The following is a 26,240-nucleotide window of genomic DNA, read 5'->3' as shown; positions in this document are numbered from 1 at the left end:
TGAGGACTCAAAAGAAGCATATAATGGCATGGTCTAAGGGTGACAAAGGAAGACTCGAGGCTTGGGAGAGGTTGAGTTGAAGTTTAACTAAGGTAGTATCTAGGGTCCCTTAAGGTAGTACCTGAAGGCCACTAACGTAGTACCTAAAGGCCATTAAGGTAGTACCTAAGGACGAGTAGCAGAAAACCATTGGTAGACCACTTGAGGACTCAAAAGAAGCATATAAGGGCATGGTCTAAGGGTGACAAAGGAAGACCCGAGGCTTGGGAGAGGTTGAGTTGATGTTTAGCTAAGTTAGTATCTAGGGTCCCTTACGACAGTACCTGAAGGCCACTAAGGTAGTACCTAAAGGCCATTAAGGTAGTACCTAAGGAACAGTAGCAAAAAACCAATGGTGAACCACTTGAGGACTCAAGGGAACCATATAATGGCATGCTCTAAGGGTCACAATGGAAGACCCGAAGCTTAGGAGAGGTTGAGTTGAAGTTTTGGTAAGGTAGTACCTAGGGGCCCTTAAGGTAATATCTGAAGGCCACTAAGGTAGTACCTAAAGGCCAGTAAGGTAGTACTTAAGGAACAGTAGCAAAAAACCATTGGTGGAGCACTTGAGGACTGAAGAGAAGCATATAATGGCATGGTCTAAGGGTGATAAAGAAAGACCTGAGGCTTGGGAGAGGTTCAGTTAAAGTTTAGCTAAGATAGTACCTAGGGTCCTTTAAGGTAGTACGTGAAGGCCACTATGGTAGTACCTAAAGGCCATTAAGGTAATACCTAGGCAATAGTAGCGAAAAACCATTGGTGGACCACTTGAGGACTCAAAAGAAGCATATAATGGCATGGTCTAAGGGTGACAAAGGTAGACCCGAGGCTTGGGAGAGGTTGAGTTGAAGTTTAGCTACGGTAGTACCTAGGGTGCCTTAAGGTAGTACCTGAAGGCCACTAAGGTAGTACCTAAAGGCCATTATGGTAGTACCTAAGGAACAGTAGCAAAAAACCATTGGTGGACCACTTGAGGACTGAAGAGAAGCATATAATGGCATGGTCTAAGGGTGACAAAGGAAGACCCGAGGCTTGGGAGAGGTTAAGTAGAAGTTTAGCTAAGGTAGTACCTAGGGTCCCTTACGGTAGTACCTGAAGGCCACTAAGGTAGAACCTAAAGGCCATTAAGGTAGTACCTAAGGAATAGTAGGAAGAAACCATTGGTGGACCACTTAAGGACTCAAGAGCAGCATATAATGGCATGATCTAAGGGTCCCAAATGAAGAGCCGAGGCTTGGGAGAGGTTGAGTTGAAGTTTTGGTACGGTAGTACCTAAGGAACAGTAGCAAAAAACCATTGGTGGACCACTTGAGGACTCAAAAGAAGCATATAATGGCATGGTCTAAGGGTGACAAAGGAAGACCTGAGGCTTGGGAGGGGTTGAGTTGAAGTTTAACTAAGGTAGTACCTAGGGTCTCTTAAGGTAGTACCTGAAGGCCAGTAACGTAGTACCTAAAGGCCATTAAGGTAGTACCTAAGGAACAGTAGCAAAAAACCATTGGTGGACCACTGGAGAACTCAAAAGAAGCATATAATGGCATGGTCTACGGGTGACAAGGGAAGACCCGAGGCTTGGGAGAGGTTGAGTGTAAGTTTAGCTAAGGTAGTACCTAGGGTCCCTTAAGGTAGTACCTGAAAGCCACTAAGTTAGTATCGAAAGGCCATTAAGGTAGTACCTAAGTAACAGTAGCAAAAAACCATTGGTGGAGCACTTGAGGTCTCAAGAGAAGCTTATAATGGCATGGTCTGAGGGTCATAAAGGAAGACCCGAGGCTTGGGAGAGGTTGAGTTGAAGTTTTGGTAAGGTAGTACCTAGGGGCCCTTAAGGTAATATCTGAAGGCCACTAAGGTAGTACCTAAGCAACAATAGCAAAAAACCATTGGTGGACCATTTGAAGACTCAAAAGTAGCATATAATGGCATGGTCTAAGGGTGACAAGGGTAAACCCAAGGCTTTAGAGAGGTTGAGTTGAAGTTTAGCTAAGGTAGTACCTAGGGTCCCTTAAGGTAGTACCTGAAGGCCACTAAGGTAGTACCTAAAGGCCATTAAGGTAGTACCTAAGGAACATTAGCAAAAAACCATTGGTGGAGCACTTGAGGACTGAAGAGAAGCATATAATGGCATGGTCTAAGGGTGACAAAGGAAGACCCGAGGCTTGAGAGAGGTTGAGTTGAAGTTTAGCTAAGGTAGTACCTAGGGTCCCTTAAGGTAGTACCTGAAGGTCACTAAGGTAGTACCTAAAGGCCATTAAAGTAGTATTTAAGGAACAATAGCAAAAAACCATTGGTGGACCACTTGAGGACTCAAGAGAAGCATATAATGGCATGGTCTAAGGGTCACAAATGATGAGCCGAGGCTTTGGAGAGGTTGAGTTGAAGTTTTGGTAAGGTAGTAGCTAAGGATCAGTAACAAAAAACCATTGGTGGACCACTTGAGGAGTCAAAAGAAGCATATAATGGCATGGTCTAAGGGTGACAAAGGAAGACTCGAGGCTTGGGAGAGGTTGAGTTGAAGTTTAGCTAAGGTAGTACCTAGGGTCCCTTAAGGTAGTACCTGAAGGCCACTAAGATAGTACCTAAAGGCCATTAAGGTAGTACCTAATGAACAGTTGCAAAAAACCATTGGTGGACCACTTGAAGACTCAAGAGAAGCATATAATGGCATGGTATAAGGGTCACAAATGAAGATCCGAGCCTTGGGAGAGGTTGAGTTGAAGTTTAGTTAAGGTGGTACCTAGGGTCCCTTAAGGTAGTACCTAAAGGCCACTAAGGTAGTACCTTAAGGCCACTAAGGTAGTACTTAAGGTACAGTCCATAAAAAGCACTTATGGACCACTTGAGCATTGGAGAGAAGCACATAAAGGGATGGTGTAAGGGTAGGGGAGGAAGGTCCAAGGCTTTGGAGAGGTTGAGTTGAGATTTAGCTAAGGTAGTACCTAAGGGCCCTTAAGGTAGTACCTAAGGTACAATCCCTAAAAAACGAGACTACTTCCTAAAATTACCTTCTAAAATATTGTTATTGAGCCTTAACTTGAGGTGGGTCATTGGATGAATGGTTCTATAATTGAGAAGTGCTGACCAAAATCATCAAATCAATTTCGACCCCATATGTAAAAGAGAGCCTTTTTTTTATCTACTGTCCCAAAAATACACTGAAATGTTGAATTTAAATGGTTTTCTATTAGTTTGATATGGGGATGAAGTGTTGAATTTAAATTTTCTACTGGTACCATTATTATTAATTTTTCCTCAAAAAAGGTGAAGAAGAAGACAGGATTACTCCTTGAAGGTGGAAATTCGTACCAGCAGAAATGATCTTCTTCTTCACCTTTTCTGAGGAAAAATTACAGGATTACTTCTTGAAGGTGGAAACCCACTGAACGGAGACCCACATAGCTCATGTTGTGTTTCCTCTGATCGGCTTCTTCTCGGTTCAGATTTGAATGCTTATTACATGGAATATTTTGGATACCAGTGGCTGCGTACATGGAACCGTGGTGGCTGCTGACAAGGAAAACAAAAGGGCTATTTTGGAATAACTTTTTGAAACAGTATTTAGTGCATAAAGCCCATATTCCACTTTCTATGGGTTTCATTATATAACCTTCAAATGGGCCTCCCGAAACACAACTTCCCCTTTATTAGTTTACTTCTTTTATATAAAAATAAAATAATTAGATATACATAAATGCTTAATTAAAGGGATTAAAATAAGATATTACTGATCTACAGATTTAAGTGGGAGTAACCACCCCGGGGCCCGAGAATGATTTGTAATTAGATTTGCACAATTGCAATAATGTTACAGGGGGGAATTTCATAAATACCCTGAAATTTCTAGTGAAAAATTAAAATAATTAAAATAATTAAAATATAATTATTTATATTTTTGATAGAATTATTTAACAAAAGGGCCCCCGTGAGGTGGCTCTAAATTTTTTTAGCGCCTTCACATTTTTGCCCCACACCATAATTTAGGGTTTTGTTTGCTAGTTTTCTTCTCACCGTAACCGATTGGAACAGAAGTAGAGGGATGTCGTCGAGGCCGGAACTTCAGGCGCCGCCAGAGATATTCTACGATGACACCGAAGCTCGCAAATACACTTCCTCTTCTCGGATCATCGAAATTCAGGCACTCTTGTTCACCAACTCAACCCCTTTCCTTGCAACTCCCTTGGAGCTTCGTATGGTTTGGTTGCTCGGAAAATTAAATTTCGAATTTTTTTTGAGCAACCAAGTCGTCACTTGATTTCAATTTTTAATATCTTGCGTGTATATACATATATGTATTTCTTCTTTGGTCTCATTTTAGTTTGTATGTTGAAAGGCTAAGCTCTCGGAAAGAGCATTGGAGCTGCTTGCTTTGCCTGATGATGGAGTTCCCAGATTACTCCTTGACATTGGTAAATATTGACAGAGAAGTATTTCGATTGAATAATTTATTGTTTATTTGGTTGTTTAGAAAGGAAAAGAAAATTAGATGTTAACATCTTAGGATCAAATATTTTGGAAATTTTTATTTAAATTGAACTAGGTTAAGTTTTGTGGAAGTTTTAGTGTGTGTGTGTTTTTTTTAAATTGTCTGTTTTCTTTTTTAAATCCCAAAATAATGATTTTTTTACGTTTAAATGTTTAATTGATTGGGTTTAAAAGAAAGAGAAATTCAGAATGTGATAAAAAGCGTGAAACGTTAAGAATTTGAACTGGAATATGTGAGTTCTTGACATTGGTATTTAGCAAATGGAAAGTAGTGAATTTTTATTTTTATTTTGTTCATGTTTGGCATGTTTTGTAGATAATGTTATTATTAAAAATCTGGATAACAGAATTTTAACTTTTAAAGCAATACCTTTCTTTCACTATTTTGAACATATTGTCGTGGAATTAACATTCACCATTTTTGTATTCATAGGTTGTGGATCTGGACTTAGTGGGGAGACACTGTCTGAGAATGGACACCAATGGATTGGTTTAGATATCTCAGAATCAATGCTTAGTATGTGGACTGCCAAGTTTGGTTCAGTTTGATATCATTTTGTTAAAGTTTGCTTTATTTTGTCTTCCAGGTTTGATTTAGAATGTTTTTCTTTTTTACATTCAAGATGTTGCATCAGAGCGCGACGTTGATGGTGATCTATTGCTTGGAGACATGGGTCAGGTAGCCACCTAAATATCAGATTTTGATTTTTAAATTTATTGTTACTATATTAATTTTGTACTCTGCTACATTCAAAAAGAACTTTTGCAGATAGAGAACATAATATAGTTCATGGCTTAGGCTACATCACCAAAAGTGTTGTGTTATTTATATCCTAAAATCTTTTACTTTTGTGAAGTGATTCTATTCTAATAAGAGAGGAGAAAGGAAGGACAGATGTGCAGTCAAGTCTTTGAAATTATTTTTTTTTTTTTTATATGGTGGGTTTTTACATATCAGCTAGATCATGTAAATCAAAAACTTTGAACTCTAAGCAAGGGAAAATGCATAGTATTTGTGACTGCTGGCCATGATTAAGTTTGTATTGTATAATAAACTGCATATTGAGTGAAAATTTGACATTTTGTTTGTCATCTGAATGTCAATTGTGAAATTAGTCACATAGACATACTGACTGGTTCAGATTTACAGATGGAAATATGTCCACCCTGATTGTGAGTCCCTTAAAATCAATGATAGAGTTTTAAAAAATCCCAACTTAGATATCACTAACCTTCTTTCATGTCTTGCCAATAGATATTCTTGTTACGTGTCCATAATTGAGAACCATGGTTGTTCCTCAATCATATATTTCACCTTTAGCTTCAGCAGTTTATAACCATGCTGGGCTGTAAGAACTTTTCTGGATTTTTGATGATTTGGAGTCAGAATAGCATATTTATGCAGATAAAAATTATTTTCTACTAATGATTTTATTTTCCCAATGGTCGATGTACGCTTAATACATGAAATTCATTTCTATTTATCAAGTGATGCTCTGTGAGAAGATTGCTATGAAGTATTGTTGAAGCAGCCTGAGTGTTACAAACCTTAATAGGAAGTATTCTGCCTCCATTCCTCTTTTTGATTCCTCTTGAAATTCTTACACAATATGAGCTTGTCACCTCATTTGTTCCAATCAGGGTCCATATTTATCAAATTTTGTACATTGTGGAAGGAATTCTAGTCCTTTGCCCTTACTGATTCATTGCAATGAAATGGTTGTTTTTGACAAAACAAGGTCCATATATGTGAAATAATCAGGATATCATGAGCAAAAATTGCTTCAGATGGTTTGATCATGTGCAACCAGGAGCAATGAATACACCATTACAGAATAGTTTCTTTTGATTTGAACAGATTACATGATATGTAGGACAAAAAGAATAAGCATTGAGACTATGAAATAATATAATTACATGGCTATGAATTAGCCAAAAATAAAAAAATAAAAAAGTAGACCTACTCAATTGAGCAGAATAATGATCAGTGTCCTCTGTAGCCAATCTAAACAGCAGAGATCAGGCTCTATTGACCTATTCTGTGCATGAAATAGAGGATGGTGTTCCTCTGTGATGCATTATTTTGTGATTTCAGTTGTACTGTGATGTATCTTTTGTCATTTCATGTCATTTCTCATAGTTACTAGGGATGTCCAGAGACATTCTATGCTTCAGAATTATCTAACTGATTGTGGACAGAAGGTTAATTTCTTCCTTATACTGCTTTTTTTGAAGCAACTGCTGTTGGATTCCATATCCCATTCACTAGTGCTTAATTTGGTGTTTTGGTGTTGATCAAACTTCAATTGCTAGTTATCAGGAAATGCTGATATGTTTAGATTTTCAGGGTTTAGGACTTCGACCAGGAGTCATTGATGGTGCTATTAGCATCTCAGCAGTTCAGGTTTGCCTTCTTTGTTCCAGCTCTCTGTTTTCTTGGCATAAGTATTGTGATTGATTTCTTTGACAAGATAATATTTATGTTATTAGAATTTGCTCTATTTTGCATTTATGCACAGAAATTACAGAATTATGTATTTTTACTCAAGATATACCAATTCTTGCTTAGCCCTGTATTTGTAGATTTCATTTTCACTGAAAAGTGTATGTAAACCAAGTATTTAAACTAGGCCCATGTTCACTTAACTGCTGTAGATCAAGACCAATTCATCTCCATAACAGATTCAGGTGCTGAGCAGATTACACTTGGCTTGGCTGTAACGCATTAACATGCACAAATTTGTGGTTATACCTGATGTTTATAAAGAATACAGTGGTTGCTGCTTCAACCATTTTCTGTTTGGTTCTTTTTATGGATATATAAGTAAAGGTAGACAAGTTCAAAGGGATTGAGTGACATGCAAACATTAGAAGAAGAGTTTTTGAAGCCTGTACTTCAACTGTTTTCTTTGCGGTTTTTTTCTAGATATATCACTAAAGGTAGACAAGTTCATAGGAGATTGAGTGACTACAAACATTGGAAGAAAAGTTTTGGAAGCATGTGAGGTCTGGAATGTTGTATGACATAATGCCTTATCTCTTTCTGATAAAAAAACAATGCCTTATCTCTTTTGATCTATCATTTTGGAGCTTCATGCTTTTGCAGTGTTTCTTTTACTTGATCATGTTAGTTCACCTTAGGAAACCCAGTTGAGGAATGACTCTATTAACTTAATCATGCCTGAGCCTTAAGCCCATAGACGTGGCTCAGCTTGTGATGGGCTAATTTTTTGTGTTACCAATTGCTTTGATATATCCTCTACATGGTTCTTTGGTGCTTTAGGAAAAACGATACTCTGTTAGATGCTTGGCTGCATTTATGTTCCTCTTTTTATAACTGCATTTGTGCTATCTTTTTATTTTATCCATTTTTGATTTACAGTGGTTATGCAATGCTGACAAGTCCTCGCACGAGCCACGGTTAAGATTGAAGTATATCTAGATTCTTATTTTTCCCCAATTTGAGTAAAAGAGCATGCTTATTTCATTTGTGTGGGAGTGAAGAAAATCTGAAAAATTCTTTCTTTTTTAACCAAAAATAAAATAAAATAATAATAATAATTGAAGCATGGTTAACATTTCGTGTCTCCTTCCTGTAATTTAGTGTGTTTGGTTTAATCTCCTTGTAGGGCTTTCTTTACATCATTATATAGATGCTTAGCAAGGGGAGCAAGAGCAGTGCTCCAAGTATATCCTGAAAATGTTGCCCAACGTGAGTTGATCCTGGGTTTTGCAATGCGTGCTGGATTTTCTGGTGGTGTGGTTGTCGATTTCCCGCATAGGTATGCGAAATATCTTTAGGTCAATCTTATAATGTGCCTATCAAATAATCTGCTTTGCTTGTTGTTCATGGGGAGGAAACTGGCTGCAGTTCAGGATGTTTTCATTGCATGAGATTACTTTCTGCTCTGTTTATTGCATAGCAGAATGATTGTCTAAAAATAGCCTAGGAAATACTGCTTATGATTATGCTATCAAGGTAAATGAAATAATTGAAGAATGCTAGGAAAGGATAGAACCTGAGGAAATTCTATATACAACTGTACAATTGCTACAGCTCATACAAGCTGGAAAAAATCTTCAATAATCTGCCACACAAGCTGAGGGATTTTCCAACCGGCAGATTTTCCAACTGAGGAAAATGTAGTTATTTTTCAGAGTGAAATATAAGTTTCAAAATACGTGCATGTCAGCAAGCACATACATCGACAACAAATGTTCCTGACATTCAAATTAATGAATACTGAATGGATGTTAGTGTCTGTTTTCATTCAAATGGATTGGAATGATATATTTCAGAATCTTCTTCATCATGAGGCCCCCACTCCAGAAACATGAGTCAAACACTTCTTGTTTATGGTTCTTCAATCCCTGAGATGATTTTGCCCAGGGTGGTGCTACTTTTAGCATTTTTGTCTTTGTTTTCTTAATTGTTTACTTAAAAAATTCCTTATCCTCCCTTTGTATCTCCAATCCATTTTATAGGGAATCAAAGTCTAAATCAAGGATTTTCTTTTTCCAAAAAATGGAAAAGTTGTGATTTTTTAAGGGCTTAATGCAACATTTTGCAGTCATTTAGAATATCCTTATCATATAATTTGGCTAAAAATGGATAGCTTGAAGGGGGGGTATTTCCACACTCAAGGAGAATTATGTAGGATAAATTAAGTGCTAGTGATTCTGATAAAAGAAAATTGTTAAGTAAAAATAGTGACTGCTGAATCAATTGGCATTCGGTATGTAAATCAAAAGGATTTAGACGTCAGAGAGAGCTTAGTTAGAGCTTGAGGAGATGGAGTCTCTGTGTATTGTGTTGTAGTCTAAACTTTTTGTATGGATTCCTTGTGTAATGGAGTTCAATCATTATTTGGATCAGGTTTTTTGTAATTGTGGGGAGGACTCCTCATCCTTCTCATGTTTCCTTTAACATTAATATATTCATCTTTTGTTTCTGATAAAAATAAAAATCATGACTGCTGAATCAGTAAATTAATATTTTTTGTTCCCTTGGGACAAAATATTCCAGGGAAACTGAGCCATTGTGCTTTTACATCGGTAGTTCCTTGTGTTAATAATATATGCTAATAAACTTTTAGGTATGTTCCTACTTTGTATGCTAATTCTCCATTTTGCTCCCAAGTATGGTGTCTTACTGTTCACCTTCTCTTGGTGCTTTTTGCTTTAGCAAACCTTTTCCTTTGAACTTGGAAAAAGGGAAATGATTAATTGGTTGTGAAATGCTGAATAGTGACAATTTTTGAAGATTTTATGATGAATGAGGCTAAATTCACTTGGAAAGTTACAAAATGGGCTGAATTCTCTTGGGAAGTTGTGAATGAAATATCTGAGATTTAATTTTAGTAGAATCCTCGGTCCTTGAAATTTACATATGTTACTAACTAGAGGACTACTATTCTGCAACAGTACTAGGAGTAGAAAAGAATACTTTGTCCTCACTTGTGGTCCACCCTCACTAAGCACAGCTGTCCCAAAGGCGAAAGGTGAAGATGGAGAGAGTTGTTCTGATGATGAGAGTAGTGGAGATGAAGAAAATCAAACAGTGAGTTGAGTTTTATTGGGCATTGATTTTTCTTGTTTCTGTCTTCATTTCTGTTAACTACACTTTGGGTGCATGTTTCTGTGCAGGTGTCCATTTCAGACAGGCACAGACCAAGGAAAAAGCAGAAAATAACCAAGAAAGGGAGGGGGAGGGAATGGATACTGAAGATGAAGGAACACATGAGGAGAAAAGGAAATACTGTGCCGCCAGATACAAAATACACCGCTCGCAAACGAAAGGCCCGCTTTTGATTCCCTTTGAGTGCTTGCTTATATCTGCAGAGTATATTTTAGGAGGTTATTGCTGCTGCTGTTCTTTTGTTGCTTCCCTGAGCTGGCCTGACGGATAAGGGTCCCAATTGGGTGAAATATGATATGTAATGGGTTTGGTAAATTGAGGGAACTGTTAAGCACCAGGCCAGTTTTTGAGAGTTTTAGGAAATTTATTTGAGAACCAAGAGGGTGGTGTGCTACAAATTTTGCGTTAGTTTTAATTTAGTGCATTGAAGAATGGCTTCCTGAATCCTTATGAGTTATATGGCAGCTAGAATTTGCAATTTTTATATCTGAAAACTCCCCAACTCAAATGTTTTAGAGCAAGTGTTGTCTAATGGGTGCTCCATAAAAAGCAATGCATGATTCAACAAGAAAAAGGAAGTGCCAAAAAAAGACATTAAAATTTGTGAATTATTTTTATATATTATTTTAGACTCGTTTTAATTTAATTTTAATTATATTTTGTTTTCTTAGTCTTTTTTTAACCCGTGTAGTATAAAGAATAATAATAATAATAAAAATCAATAATATAGTGAAAGAGTGAAAAAGGGATCTCATGTTCTCTTCTGTATGAAGTAGACGAGTGATAAATGATTCTTTAGATTTTATTGTGATTTTAGATTCTAGTGGAAGTTACAGCTCGAGAATAATTTCTGATGAAAAGCTTAGATGTTTGGTTATATAATTAAAAAAAAAAAAAACAGTTTTTTATTCTATTTTATTTTTTGTGTTTTTGTTATATGATAAAAATAATAATTTTTTATTTTTAAAAATTCATTATATTATTTAATCATTATTTTTTATTTTCAGTTTTTTAAAACAAATGTATATGGAACAAGTAAAATGTTGTTTTCATTCATTTTTAAAAATAAAAGAAAAATATAAAGAAATTAAGAAAAAAAAAACATAAACAACAAATAAAATTGAACATGATTCTTATTCGCGTATCATGATCCAATACCAATGTAAAAAATCTTTAAATATAATTTTCTTTTAAATTACATGTGTTTTTTTTTTTTTTTTTTAATTTCTTCTAAATTATCTTAAATTTTTCATTAAGCATATAACTTTTAAATGAAATAATACTTGATATATAAAATTTATTAATTTTCAAAATTAATTTGAAACTCAAAAATTGATTTAATCAATACTAGCATAGAGCTCAATAACATCATAAAGTTATAGATAAAAATTTATTTTAGATGTTTTGGTTAGTTTTTTCTTTTTGCATATATCATATTTTTATAAAAAATTTTATTAAGCAAATAAACTTCAAATTAAGCAAGACTTAATATATTCAATTTACTATTGAATCTAACAATTTTAAAAAATAATTTAAACTCAAATAGTAATACAATTAATATTGAAAATTTGTGAACAAAATTGGTTTAAAACGAATTTTTTGTTTCTCTTCTACATAAAATCATATTTTTCTAACTTTTTTCATGAGATAAATAAACTTTAAATTAAATAAGGCTTAATGTGTTGGATTTATTAACAAGTCTAATAATATTTAAAAATATTTTGAAACCCAAATAATGAACTCATTAATACTAGAAATGTATCACAATGACTATTATTTATTTTCTCTACATAATTATATTTTATAAATTTTCTCATTAGAGAAATGAATTTCAAATCAAGCAACACCATGTATACAATTTATTAATTATTTTAAAAAATAATTTGGAACTTAAAAAATAGATCTAATTGCCAAAAAAAAAAAAAAGATCAAAAGTGATATATCCTTTTGCCACAACTTTAGTGCACATTCTATTTATCTCATTAGTGCACATAGTTTTCCTTTCTTCAATGTGAAACCCTTACTAAGCACAATGTCTTCCTTTTATGCATAATTCTCATGCATAGGTCTCCTGTTCCTTAGATGAGCAGTTTAGTTCCTCTCTGTACACGAGTCTTAATGTGCAATCTTTTCTTTTCAGTGCACTATTTAAGTGCATTGCTCCTTTCATTAGTGCCTAATTTGGTCTCTCATTTGCGCATTCTTTTAGTATGTGTTCCTCTTTTCCCTTCCAATGTGCATGGTGTCTTTTCCCAGTGCGCAATCTTATGCGCACTTCTCCTCCTCCCAAGTGCACAATTTAGTTCCTTAGTGTGCATAATTCAATGTGAATCGCCTACAGTGCGCTATTTGCACTTCCCAACTCCCCTGTGTGTCATCTTTCTTTCTCTAAGTGCACAGTTTATGATTTTATGTGAATTTACATGTTTTTAATTTGTTTTAAATCTTTTTTCTTTTAACATAAAACAATTCCTTGTTTTTTTTTTTTTTTTTTAAATTTCTTCTTTAGATATTTTAGGTTGGTAAAATTCTATTTTCACAACTATTTTTCCTTCTGGCATGCACTTCTCATGATTTTCCTTAGATCTCATCAATTTTTTATTTTCTCAATTTTAATCACATGAATAAATTTTACAATTCAAAAAATAATGGAATTTTCTCCAAATTTTTATGTTTTTTTTTTTTTTTTTTTTTTTGTGATCATTAGAAAGTAGGAAAATGTAGATTAATTCATGCAAATTAACTTGGGCATTGGTGGAGCCCTGCATCCATTAGACTTTCACTTCTTGTATATTTTACTTATTTAATTTCAATTGTCATTGGTTTGCTTTATGATATAGGTTACGCATGGGATTTCTATATTCATTATTATTATTTATGGACTAACCTTTGTTTCCCATGAAAGCACTTTGTTCACTATCAAGGTGCGCTTCTGCTCCTCCACATGCATTTGTTTCTATGTATATGCATGCTATGTTTAGATCAATTGCCTACTATACTTCCATTGGTTACCATCATTGACTTATTCTTCATTCCTTAATTCTTAGTATCCATTAATTGACTAAACAATTGTCATGTTTACCTTAACTTGATTGGTAGGAACCTGTTTTTAGGACTTAGAGGGGTGTTACCTTATAGCACCTTCCTAATGAGTAACCTGACCCCTAGACCTAGACTCGTAGACGCACTTTTCATTTTAAGGAGTCAGGTTTTATTTCTTATTTTGTTTTCCTTTTAAATAAACAAAAATAAGTGGTGACTTCAAACCTTCTTCAAAAATAGTTTTTCACAATCAAAAGAGAGTTGCCATTTTCAAGTGAGGATGCATTATCATAGTGAAAAATGTGGGTCCATAACTTTGGCTCGAATTAGATTTGTATCATGACATGGAAATGGAGTGTGCAAATGAAACAAAAAAGTTAAGAGATAAGATAGAAAAAGAAAAGATTTTTTATTTCCTTGTTGGTCTTAATCCGAAGTTTGATGAAGTAAGTGGTAGAGTTTTAAGCAAAGTTCTTCTTCTTTCCATAAATGAGGTATTTGCCTATGTTTGAGGGGGAAGAAGGATGCAAAGGTATAATGCTTAGGAAGCTTGAAAACAAACTCCTAGTGTTAGATAGCTTTGTACTTGCTACTTCAAAAACTGATGGGAAAAAAAATATTGATAGTGATAAGATGTGTGCAATTATTGCAATAAGCCTTGTCACACAAGATATATGTGCTGGAAACTTAATGGAAAGTCTCAAAATGGGAACTAAGGGTTCAATTTTGGTGAAAACAAGGAAAATAAAATTGCACGATCTACATAAGCCTATATGGAAGACTCAGGATTATTTTCTTAACAAAGATGTGGAGAGGTTGAAAAAATTGTTGTTGTAGTTGGAAGATCCAACCATAGGTTCTTGTTTAGTGGCCTACACAAGTAATGTTTTGCCTTAAACACCTAAAAAATAAATTGTTCTCTCACCTAGATCATTGATTCAAGTGCTTTGCACCATGTGACCAATTTTTCTACCCCATTTCCAACCTATTCTACATGTTCTAGAAAACAAAAAATCAATATTGCAAATGGATCATTTTCCCCTATAACCAATAAAGTAAAAAATCAAAATAACATCAAACCTAATCCTAAACTCTATCCTCCATGTCCCCAACCTGGCCTATAACTCATTTTCCCCTACTTGGATACTAATTAGGAAGAGGATTATCGTAAACCTCAAGGCTTGGCTAGTACTTCACCTAAAATAAATAAAATTTGACTTTGGCATAGATGCCTTGCCCAACCATCTTTCTTTACTTTGAAAAAACTATTTCTATCTTTGTTTGAGAATATTTCTATGAATAAATTTCATTGTGAAAGTTTCGCTCTTGTTAAACACCATCATATCCCAATTTCAAATTAATCTCTTTGAATTCTTCTTTATTTAGCTTGATTTGTTCTGGTGTGTGGGGTTCTTCTTGTATTACAAATAATTCTGGTTCCCGAAGGTTTGTTACATTTATAGATGACCATACTCGTTCTACATAGGTTTATCTTTTGAAATCTAAATCGAAAGTTTCATCCATATTTCGTTGTCTTTCACAACCTTATTCAAATCCAATTTGAAACCCAAATACATACCCTTCAAACTGATAATGGGAGAGAGTACTTCAACCAAGGTTTGATTGAATATTTGGAAAATAAAGTAATAATCCATCATTCTTCTTATGTAGACACTCCCTAACAAAATAAGGTTATAAAAAGGAAAAATAGACACTTATTTAAAGTTACCTGTGCATTGCTATTTGAAATGGATATGGCAAAAACATTATATGAGAATGTTATTTTAACAGTTGCTAATTAAAAATAGGATGTCTTTTAAGATTCTTGATTACAAAAGCCTACTAGAAAAACTCAATAAACTTTTTCCAAATTTTCAAGGGATTGGGAAACTACCTCCAAAATTTTTTAGATGTGTATCTTATTTACATGACTGCAACCACTTGAGAAAGAAACTTGATCTTAAAGCCTTTTCCTGCATTTTTGTGGGGGATTCCTTTACAAGGAAGGGGATACAAGTATTATCATCCACCAACTCGAAAGCAGTATGTTACAAAGGATGCAACCTTTGTGGAAGATCAACCATACTATGGGAACACCCATCTTCAGGGGGAGAATATAGAAGATAAGTGATGGGATTTTTCAGATTATTCTAACCATTCTAGTTAGAATAATAACTCCTTAGGTTAGAGAAAAAAATAATTTTGACCATTTTGAATTTAATACTCTTCCAAAAACATCCATTCTTATTACTCTTGGTGCTGAGTTGAATCATGATGGTGAAAAATTTTCTAAAATTTCTTTTAGCACTGAAATTCCTACAAAAGCTGAGAATTCTAGGCCACCTATCCTCAACGTGTATTCCATAAAAAAACAATTCGTTGTTGCTTCAAATGATCCAATCATTGACTCTAAAATAGGTATTGAAAAAGGTAAGCAGTTTTCCAATCATTTCACTGACTTAGATTTGCCTATTGCACCGAAAATGGACTCGGTCTTGCATTGTTCACTCTGTTTCTTAGTTTGTGTCTTCACAAAAACTCTCACCCCAATCCGTGCCTTCACCATTAAATTAGCTAACCATGAAATTCCAAAAAATGTTTAAGAGACCATGAACATGGAACCGTGGAAGGAAGCTGTGAAAGAAGTGGGGGCCTTGGAAAAAAACAATACATGGAAAGTGGTGAGTCTATCATATAGGAAAAGAATAATTAGATGCAAATGGATTTTCACTATCAAATATAGAGCTAATGGTAACATTGGAGAGGTACAAGGTGAGGCTTGTAGTAAAGAGATACACTCAAACATATGGGTTTGACTACTTAGATACATATGCACTAGTAGCTAGGATGAATATAGTGAGGGTGTTGTTACCCTTAGCAACCAACTTAAATTGGCCTTTGTAGCAATTTGATGTAAAAAAAAATGTCTTCTTGCATAAAGACTTAGAAGATGAGGTGTATATGGATGTTCTACCTAGATTTATACACAAGATAGGGGCAAATAAGGTGTGTTAACTCAAAAAATCCTTATATAGACTGGAAAAATCTCCACGGGCATGGTTTGGTAGATTTACCAAGTTAATGACCAAGAGGGGATATCAACAATGCCAAAAAAACCACACTCTATTCATAAAACATTCTACTCAAAGCAAGATAACAACTCTAATTATTTATGCTGTGATATTGTAGTAATTGAAGATGATTTAGAAGAGATTGGTAAACTAAGAGCATACTTTGCAAATGAATTTGAAATTAAAGACCTTGGAAGTCTTAGACACTTCCTTAGAAAGTTGCAAGGTCAAAACAAGGTATATTTATTTCTCAGCAAAAATATGTACTTGATGTCCTTGAAGGGATAGGTTTGTTGGGTTGTAAGCCTTTTGAGACACCAATTAAAGTCAACCATAAACCAGGGGAGAAGAAAGATGAAACAGTTGGTAACAAAGTGTTGGGCTCCCTTGTATGTCAGGGAGCATACCTCATATTCTTGGGGACCAAGTCAGTTACATTAATAAATAAAAAAAGGAGATAAAAAAAAAATAGAGAGAAGAGAAGAGAGGAAAAATGCATCTGCCTAGATTTCATCAACAAGCGATCCCGCGTCATCTGTGGTTCGATCAAGTTGAAATTTGGAGGAAAGGTTTGAAACTTGAGTAGCTACAATCTGAACAGTGGATATCAGATTTTGAGCTCGAGAACTAGTGTTACTACCTATGAACAGTAACAACATTTTTTGGTATACTTTCTCCAATTTTTCTTTGTTTCTTTTGCCAAGAGAGATTGTATAATCCAAGGCTATATGTGTTCTTGATGTATATTTGGAAGCCTTTAGAGATTATTATAGAAAAGACAGGTGTAACCCATTACTGTTGATAGTGGAAGTTTGAACCGAACTAGGTCCTATGGTTTTTCCTTTCGCATTGGGGGGTTTTCCACGTAAAAATTCTGGTGTTTGATTTATTTTTCTATTGCATGAGTTTATTTATTTATTATTGCTAGTTGTTATTGCCTATTTAATTTTGCACAAAGAAATGGTAAAAAATTATGGTGTTTATTGGAATATTGTGAATTCACCCTAACAATCGATATCAGAGTCAAGTTAATTAGCAGTGGGATCTCTTGAGTGAATTAAGTGGAGGGGGCTGGTAGTGGAATGATTAAACTCACAACTTTCAATTATTCAATTTGGAAGACTAGGATGGATGATATTCTATATTGCAAAGAGTTGTTTGAGCCTATTGAATGCAAGGGTTATAAGTTAGTTACTACACTGAGGATGAGTGGAAGATATCTCATGGTTTTGGAGGACCTAGAGAAACAAGAATGGAGAGCTCTTATGTTTCTTTTGTCCCTTTTAGTCGGTTATCTTATTAGGTAAGGCTTTATTTAAAGTAATTTTTATCAAAATATTTTTAATCCATGACATACCATCATTAATATTACCATCAAATATGTTTTTTTCTTCAAAAAATCATTTAATATTTGAATATATCAAAATAAATAAATAAATTACTTTGACAGTTTTTTTAATAATGTGCTATATAATATGAAAGTAATTTTGAAAGAATTTTTTCAAGGGATTCTTTATACTTTAAAAAATGGTTTTCACAAATTTACGGAATCCAAAAGACATCTACACAGTTCTGCCATGATTCTTGTAATCATATTCAAATGCCTAGTTAGATATAAACTAAAAATGTTCTTCTCAGTGTTTCTTGATGAAATGTTTCATTTAAAAAAACAAAAATCAATTTTATAAGAAAATCTACATCGCAATAATTTAAGAATCATTTCTTGTTTCTCCTAATTTTTCAAAAACAGTTTTAAAACAGTCTTGAACAATGCAACCTCTCTAAGAAAAATTAGGATATAGAAACCAAAAAGTATAGAATTTAAAAATTTTGATTATCGCCTCATTTTATAAAGGCTCCAAACTTTTAGAGTAGTAAAAACATTTTCTCGAGTCTAAATAATTATTACAAATGATTTTTCAAATTTTTACTAGTGTTTCTTAAAATTTATCAAACAAAATTTATATATATATAAAGAAAAACACCTTTTAGATAAAAAAACTCAGTGTCAAACAGACTCGAAGACCCCCATTAAATCTTCTAAGAATAACTTTGAAAATCAAATTATTAAAATGATGAAAACATCCCAAATTTATAAAACTAACCTCTCCCAATTCTAAACTTAAAATGTAACCAATTCATAAATATCCTCAAACACTTCCATTATTTACACGTATATGTATATTTTTATTTTTATTTTTATTTTTGCAAGAAAAAAATAAGAGCATTTTTGTACAAAATGAGTGTTTTTTTTTAAGTGAGGGTTAGTTTTACAAAATGGGGATGATTTCATCCCTTTTAATCAAATAACCCTTACTTTAAACAGAACAGACTCTTACTTCCAAACAAGCTCCAAGAAGATCATCAATATCACCCTGAGACAGCCACATTATTTCACAATGATAAAATTTCAAATTCCATATTAACAGTCTAATTCAAAGCACATTAACCCAATGTCCAAGTTAAGACCAAGCAGCAAGAACGCCATTTTTTCCAAGCTTGTAACCAATGCGCCCCGATCCTAAAACCTTATTTGTTGACAATGTGCAGAAAAAGTAACCAGTTCCAAAAAAGTCATTACATCAAAGCCAGTTTTGGGAACAATGGCAGACAATTATGATTCATGAACAAGCTAAATTCCTCAAAGCTCAATGTTCTTCCTTCACACCCAGAAGCACCAACATCGGGCTTGCTCAACTGTAGAGAACAGAGGATGAAGCGAAGTTAGTGTCATTTTTTTTTTCTTTTTCAAGCCTGATACATAGCAAAAACTGTGCCCGTCTTATTTAGAGTCAGTATTTTTATAAGTTTTTAACACTGTACAATTATACAATTATCAAGTACAAAACATGTGATTCAATAAGATAAAACAGTTTAAGGATTCAAGGTTAAAAATCTGACAGGTTTTCTTTTTTTTTTTGGTAAAAAAAAATAAAATTCTGCATTGGACAATCCAACAAATAAAAAGATAAATATTTTTTACCGGTCTGAGGCAATTTCACAGTCAAAGGAGTCAACCAGCCAAGTATCCCATGGTAAGTGTGAGATATATTGGTGTATGCATATTGATATTTATGAAATTTCAAAAATATATGTTGTGCATGCTGTGCTATGAATTATACAAAACTATGGCACCAAGAGCATCAATATGCTTGTAGAGAGGGACCACCATGACCAAACATTTCCGACTTGAGAATTCTATGGATGACTAACCACGAGAAAACTTCATATTTCCTAAAAATACTTATTGAAATCAAGTGTGGCAAGACAGGTCAGCAACCAGGTGGACCATTTCGGTGTTTGTCATTTTACAACTTCAAAATAGCAGAAAAAAATTGATATACGAAACAGTGGAATGATAATAGCACATGAAAAATTGGCAAGAGGAAAAAATATTACTAGCTACTGACCAACTTTATACTTCATGAGAATGAGCTCTAACAGAACTAAGAAGAGGATGAATGTTATTAGACCAAGAAATTCAATTCAACCAATATGGCACGTATAGATAGATCTCTTAAAGCTCTTGCAACTGATAGTCATGAAAATTTTGAGGATTTTCCATTGATCCTAAATCCATTAAATTCATAAAATTCACTCCACCAGAGACAACCCAAACCAACCCCCATCCCTCAAGAGTGGTTTTTGATTAACCACAGCTCCTTTTGTTACTTCCAGTAGAACCTGGGAAAAAAAATTAAATTAGATTAAATTAATAAAAACGGTAAATTTCATCCAGGGATTGTTGAAGAACATTAGGAGGGGATGGACAATTATCCGACAATTGTAAGTGGGCAGGAAGTTTCCAACTTATAAGATCTGGTGGGCAGTTGTTCCATCCAAAGTGGTGTTCCTTGTGCTTCTGCATAATAGGGAAATCCTCACCATTGAGCAGTTGATGCAGTGGGGCTTCTACTATGCAAATGAGTGTACTTTGTGCAAAAGTAATAAGAAGTCACACAATCACATTCTTTCCCATTATCCAATGAGTAAATAGCTCCTATCCTATTTTTTTTTTAATTCCTCTTCAGAGCAGTGCAGGTGCCTACTGGACTGATATAGGAAGTCATTGCCAACTGCCATGCAAAGCATGTAATAAATAAGATGTAAAAGTGGAAACCGACTCCTTTATGTTTGTTTTGGTCGTTTAGAATGAGCACAACACAATGAATTTTGAGGGAGAAGTATACAATTACAAGGCTGAAGGCAACCTGGCTACATCCTTGAAACCTTGGACCTCAACCTTCAGATTAGCCCAGAACTGTTTCTTTGGGGACTTTATTGATGGCCTTTTCGTGGAGGGGGATCTTGCCTTCATCTGTTCTGTTTTTGGTTTCATAGACCCTGTTTTTCTGGTCTGTTCTTTTTCTTTTTAATGAATCACATATTCTTTCTTTTAGGTATTCAATGTATGCCTCCCATCTATTAGGGCTCACTGCCTTTGACATGCGCGCGCCTATGGGTGGATAATAGACGAATTCTACAACAAAGGATGCAAGTGGTAGAACTTGGAAGAGCACACAAGAAATATGAGGGGGAAGACAAGTAATTGGTATTACACCAAGAAGAAGCAATACAGTTAAACCATTCAAGGGACAAGTAGAAAGAATGAGGGCTCAGCAGTCCTAAGGAAAAATGAAAGCTCACCAGTAAATTTTTAATTATCAGGATATTGGAATGATACTTGTGCAGACAACCGCAAAATAGTGGGGCTCTGAAACAAGAGATGGCACCCTATGACCCAAATTGTGCCACATCACTTTGCATATATTGTACCATATACCCACTAACTTAGATCCAATCCAATTAATACAGTTCCACCTTAAGTCTTGTATATAATCAGAAGAATGTGTCTTCGAGTCTTTCGTGTATTCTTAGTCCATCTCAATGGCATAGATTAATCCATCAAGAGAACAAACTTATCCTGAATTTCTATGCATATTTTTAAATACTTTCTAGTCATAAAATCTATCCTCACCATAGAATCGTCTTTCAAAATAACAGTGCCCACTGACCTCTATATTCCACCTGTCTAAAAGCTACCACCACTGGCCAGTTAACCATCATCTTGTATCAACTTTGCAAACACAATCCAACATGTTGACTATCTCCTTCCAGGGGGTTCAGAAGCAGTCACAGGAAGATGGTTTTATGGAGAAAGGTTATTCTACCAACATTATGGGTAAAAATGCCAGACTTTTTGGACAGAAAAAGAATGCTAATGGATCTGCAAAAGAATAGTTCTCTTTTTAATAAGCAAAAATCAATTCTATTAAAAGTGGCTACAAAAAGTGTATAAAAGTATACATGGTGTGTAAGAAGATGCCAAAAGGCCAAATAAAGCAAAGAAGGGCACAAAAAACAATACTCTCCCCCTACTTAAAAGCTCGATCAATCAATGAAGTCCAACGTGAATATTGAGTAATCACATAATACACTCTGACCCATCCCAAGAAGTTATAAATAAAGAATTGTTTGATTGCTTGATCCCATCCAATGTTTTCAAAAGCTCTCCTATTTCTCTTCTTCCAGATTGTCGAAAATAAGCACAATAATGAAGCTGTTCTCCAAGCTTTCTTCCTCTTTTTCCCAACAAAGAATCCATGTCAATGCATAAAGACACTTTTGGGTTTATCTAGTTCTCTAATTTTTTTTCTCTCCCTTTTTGGTGGTGGTGGTGGGGCGTTTGAGAATGGAGATTAGTATGCCTCTCACATGGAAGAGTGGTGGAGATCTGGGTGCAGTGACTCCTCTGTCTAAAGGTACCTTGAAGCTCAACTTCAACAATTGCTCCTTAGGTAACTCGTGTCAATTGGGAATTGGCAACATCATACGGACCACAGAGTTAGGATTATCCAAGCTCTTGAAGATAACTGCTTTTGGCCTGGATATCAAAGCAAAAATCCTAGCATTACTAAAAGGCCAGAAGAGTGCCGGAGGGTTGGGAATCCCCAGTCTCGTGGTGGAGGAGGGGACTCGGAGACAATTCTTTTTCGTGTTGCCAATGAAGGGAGAGGATCATAACTATATGTCAATTAAATCCAAAGATTTGGGGATTTCCCCAGAGCTTGGGGTTATTCTAATCCTTAAAATCCATATCCGCTAATCATAGTGGCAACATCTTCGCTACGAAAGCAGTCATTCCTCTTGTTGACGTCGTCTGGCATCAAATGCCCCCTACGCTTTCACATACTTCCTATGTTTCAGTTTTATCCGTGTAAATTCACTTGCTTAATACAATGACAATTCTCATTCCTGATAGTATATATTGGATCAATCTTTTATTCATAATAATTATAAAAAAATAATATAAAAAAAAAACCCACGATCACAATCAAAAAAGCGATAAATGACAAAGTTGAAAGGAAATAGTACCACAGATTAGGGCTAATTTAGAGAAGCAGCAGAGGAGCTCTCCACGAGCTTCTTGTCCCTTCTCTCCATAGCCACGTCCCACAAATCGTTACCTACGTGCTTCGGCTGCAGAAATTTGGAAGAAAACAAAATGAAAAAACAGAAAACGAAAAGAAAAAGAAAGAAAAGGAGGGTTTTGGATCTGAGAAGAAAATTAAAAAATAAACAAATAAGAGAAAAGCGTACGCGGCCATGAGCGGCCTTATGGATGTAGAACTGAGCATTGCCCATGACGCAGAGCATTCCAGCAATGATTCCCAGAGGAAGCGCTGCTTGCAACCATACCCACCCCATTCTCCCTTTCCTAATTGCTCTCTTCAGATTTTGCCCTAGCGCTTTCTCTCCTTCTCCCCCTTCTCACCTATTTCTAATCCTCGATTAGTCTGGCTTCTTCCACGACAATTTCGAGACGACGTCGTTCTATCGATCTGAAAGTGGCACGTATGACCTCACGCGTGTGGGATTCAAATTAAATTGACTAAATTACACTTCCAAAAAGTTACATGTACCCTAAAAAAGCCTTTATAAAAATTAATTTTATGTATATGACAACTAATATAGGAAAAATGATTTTTTTTTTTTAAAAGATTATTATATACAAATCTATTTTTATCTCAAATAATAGATAAAAAAAAGTAAGCAACTTTTCTTACTTTATTGAAATAAAATATTATCTCAAAAGAAATTATTGATATAAAATATCGAGAAAATTAGAAAAAAAATGTTTATTTCATTTAGATGATCATATGCTACAATTTGAAAAAACAAAAATTATTTATTAATATTATAGAAAAATCGAAATTTTATTTATGATAATAAAGAAATCAATTACTTTTGAAATTACCGAATATGGAGATAAATTCTAGTATCAAAATACAATTTTACACCTAAAAGTAGTAGAAATGCTTATAAAATCAGTAAATCTTTTCAAAATCACAAATATCACTCCCAAAATTAATCATTCCACTTCATAAATTTGTATATTTGCTTAGGATGGCAAAATATTTTATTGTTTCGTACGCTAATCTCATTGTTTTATAGTTTTGGTCTCATTGTTTTATGCCTAAATATATAGCAACTTTAGCATTGATTCTCATGGGGTATAAATGTTTTGTAATTTTATTTCCTTTTTCTTTCTGGTGTTGCATTTGAATTATTTCTTTTAAATGATTTGAATTATTTTATTTTTTTTTAGAATAACTATAACCATTGCATTGCTGGGAATTGAGTCTATCAAAACCATGATCATGTGTTCAACCTTGTCCATGTCAATGCCGATATCCATATCTACATCTATGAGTTTGTACAAACATGACATTTGCTACAAGCAATAACGTAGACCTAACATGATGAGATTGATGTTTTTTCTAATAAAAATTCATTATTTTATCGACTATGAAAAGACATGAGATTAATTTAAAATATTCAATGAAATAACTCTATCAATATTGCTACTAGAAGAGTACATTTAAGGCATAAAAGTATGGGGAAGTTGTGTTTCGGGAGGCCCATTTGAAGGTTATATGGGAATGAAACCCATAGAAAGTGGAATATGGGTTTTATGCACTAAATACTATTTCAAAAAGTTATTCCAAAATTGCCCTTTTGTTTTCCTTGTCAGCAGCCACCACGGTCTCCATGTAAGCAGCCACTGGTCTCCAAAATATTCCATGTAATAAGCACTCAAATCTGAACCGAGAAGAAGCCGATTAGAGGAAACACAACATGAGCTATGTGGGTCTCCGTTCAGTGGGTTTCCACCTTCAAGGAGTAATCCTGTCTTCTTCTTCACCTTTTATGAGGAAAAATTAATAATAATGGTACCAGCAGAAAACCATTTAAATTCAACACTTCATCCCCAAATCAAACCAACAGAAAACCATTTAAATTCAACATTTCAGTGTATTTTTGGGAAAGTAGATAAAAAAAAAAAAAGGCTCTCTTTTACATATGGGGTCGAAATTGATTTGATGATTTTGGTGAGCACTTCTCAATTATAGAACCATTCATCCAATGACCCACCTCAAGTTAAGACTCAATAATAATATTTTAGAAGGTAATTTTGGGAAGTAGTCTCGTTTTTTAGGGACTGTACCTTAGGTACTACCTTAGTGGCCTTTAGGTACTACCTTAAGGGCCCCTAGGTACTACCTTAGCTAAACCTCAACTCAACCTCTCCAAAGCCTCGGACCTTCCTCTCCTACCCTTACACAGTCCCTTTATGTGCTTCTCTTGCGTGCTCAAGTGGTCCCCAAGTGCTTTTTAGGGACTATACCTTAGGTACTACCTTAGTGGCCTTGAGGTACTACCTTAGTGGCCTTCAGGTACTACCTTAAGGGCCCTCAAGTACTACCTTAGCTAAACCTCAACTCAACCTCTCCTAAGCCTCGGGTCTTCCTTTCCTACCCTTACACCATCCCCTTATGTGCTTCTCTCCAGTGCTCAAGTGGTCCACAAGTGCTTTTTATGGACTATACCTTAGCTACTACCTTAGTGGCCTTAAGGTACTACCTTAGTGGCCTTTAGATACTACCTTAAGGGACCCTAGGTACCACCTTAGCTAAACTTCAACTCAACGTCTCCCAAGCCTCGAGTCTTCATTTGTGACCCTTAGACCATGCCATTATATGCTTCTCTTGAGTCCTCAAGTGGTCCACCAATGGTTTTTTGCTATTGTTGCTTAGGTACTACCTTAATGGCCTTTAGGTACTACCTTAGTGGCCTTCAGGTACTACCTTAAGGGCCCCTAGGTACTACCTTAGCTAAACTTCAACTCAACCTCTCCCAAGCCTCGAGTCTTCCTTTGTGACCCTTAAACCATGCCATTATATCATTCTCTTGAGTCCTCAAGTTGTCCACCAATGGTTTTTTGCTACTGTTCCTTAGGTACTACCTTAGTGGCCTTCAGGTACTACCTTAAGGGACCCTAGGTACTACCTTAGCTAAACTTCAACTCAACCTCTCCCAATCCTCGGGTCTTCCTTTGTGACCCTTAGACCATGCCATTATATGCTTCTCTTGAGTCCTCAAGTGGTTCACTAATGCTTTTTTGCTACTGTTCCTTAGGTACTACTACCTTAGTGGCCTTGAGGTACTACCTTAAGGGACCCTAGGTACTACCTTAGATAAACTTCAACTCAACCTTTCCCAAGCCTCGGGTCTTCCTTTATCACCCTTAGACCATGCCATTATATGATTCTCTTGAGTCCTCAAGTGGTCCACCAATGGTTTTTTTCTACTGTTCCTTAGGTACTACCTTAATGGCCTTTAGGTACTACCTTAGTGGCCTTGAGGTACTACCTTAAGGGACCCTAGGTACTACCTTAGCTAAACTTCAACTCAACCTCTCCCAATCCTCGAGTATTCTTTTGTGACCCTTAGATCATGCCATTATATGCTTCTCTTGAGTCCTCAAGCGGTCTACCAATGGTTTTTTCCTACTGTTCCTTAGGTTAAACCTTAATGGCCTTTAGGTACTACCTTAGTGGCCTTCAAGTACTACCTTAAGGGCCCCTAGGTACTATCTTAGCTAAACTTCAACTCAACCTCTCCCAAGC

General features: G+C 35.1%; 2 protein-coding genes across 3 annotated transcripts; one reads left to right on the top strand and one right to left on the bottom strand.

Annotated features, from left to right (window-relative positions):
• Window positions 1-4,011: 4,011 nt before the first annotated feature.
• On the top strand, window positions 4,012-10,642 carry LOC117925431 (18S rRNA (guanine-N(7))-methyltransferase RID2). The gene is made up of 9 exons (XM_034844437.1): window positions 4,012-4,171; window positions 4,367-4,442; window positions 4,952-5,035; window positions 5,142-5,197; window positions 6,866-6,922; window positions 7,901-7,950; window positions 8,148-8,300; window positions 9,943-10,078; window positions 10,165-10,642. Exons 1-9 carry the CDS (start codon window positions 4,073-4,075, stop codon window positions 10,327-10,329), a joined length of 876 nt encoding a protein of 291 aa, XP_034700328.1. The 5' UTR covers window positions 4,012-4,072; the 3' UTR covers window positions 10,330-10,642.
• Window positions 10,643-18,639: 7,997 nt separating this feature from the next.
• LOC117924455 (NADH dehydrogenase [ubiquinone] 1 alpha subcomplex subunit 1) lies at window positions 18,640-23,032 on the bottom strand. Of its 2 annotated transcripts, none has more exons than XM_034843057.1 (3): window positions 22,870-23,031; window positions 22,645-22,749; window positions 18,640-18,966 (listed from the first exon to the last, which is right to left on the bottom strand). In XM_034843057.1, exons 1-2 carry the CDS (start codon window positions 22,975-22,977, stop codon window positions 22,657-22,659), a joined length of 201 nt encoding a protein of 66 aa, XP_034698948.1. In that variant the 5' UTR covers window positions 22,978-23,031; the 3' UTR covers window positions 18,640-18,966; window positions 22,645-22,656. The 2 variants fall into 2 exon arrangements, with proteins under 2 accessions (XP_034698948.1, XP_034698950.1); XM_034843059.1 differs by lacking the exon at window positions 18,640-18,966 and adding an exon at window positions 19,319-19,953 and having other exon boundaries at window positions 22,870-23,032.
• Window positions 23,033-26,240: the final 3,208 nt, after the last annotated feature.

The sequence above is a fragment of the Vitis riparia genome, chromosome 11 (genome assembly GCF_004353265.1).
Source record: "Vitis riparia cultivar Riparia Gloire de Montpellier isolate 1030 chromosome 11, EGFV_Vit.rip_1.0, whole genome shotgun sequence".
NCBI classification, from domain to species: Eukaryota; Viridiplantae; Streptophyta; class Magnoliopsida; order Vitales; family Vitaceae; genus Vitis; species Vitis riparia.
This window is presented reverse-complemented; position numbering and strand designations above follow the sequence as displayed.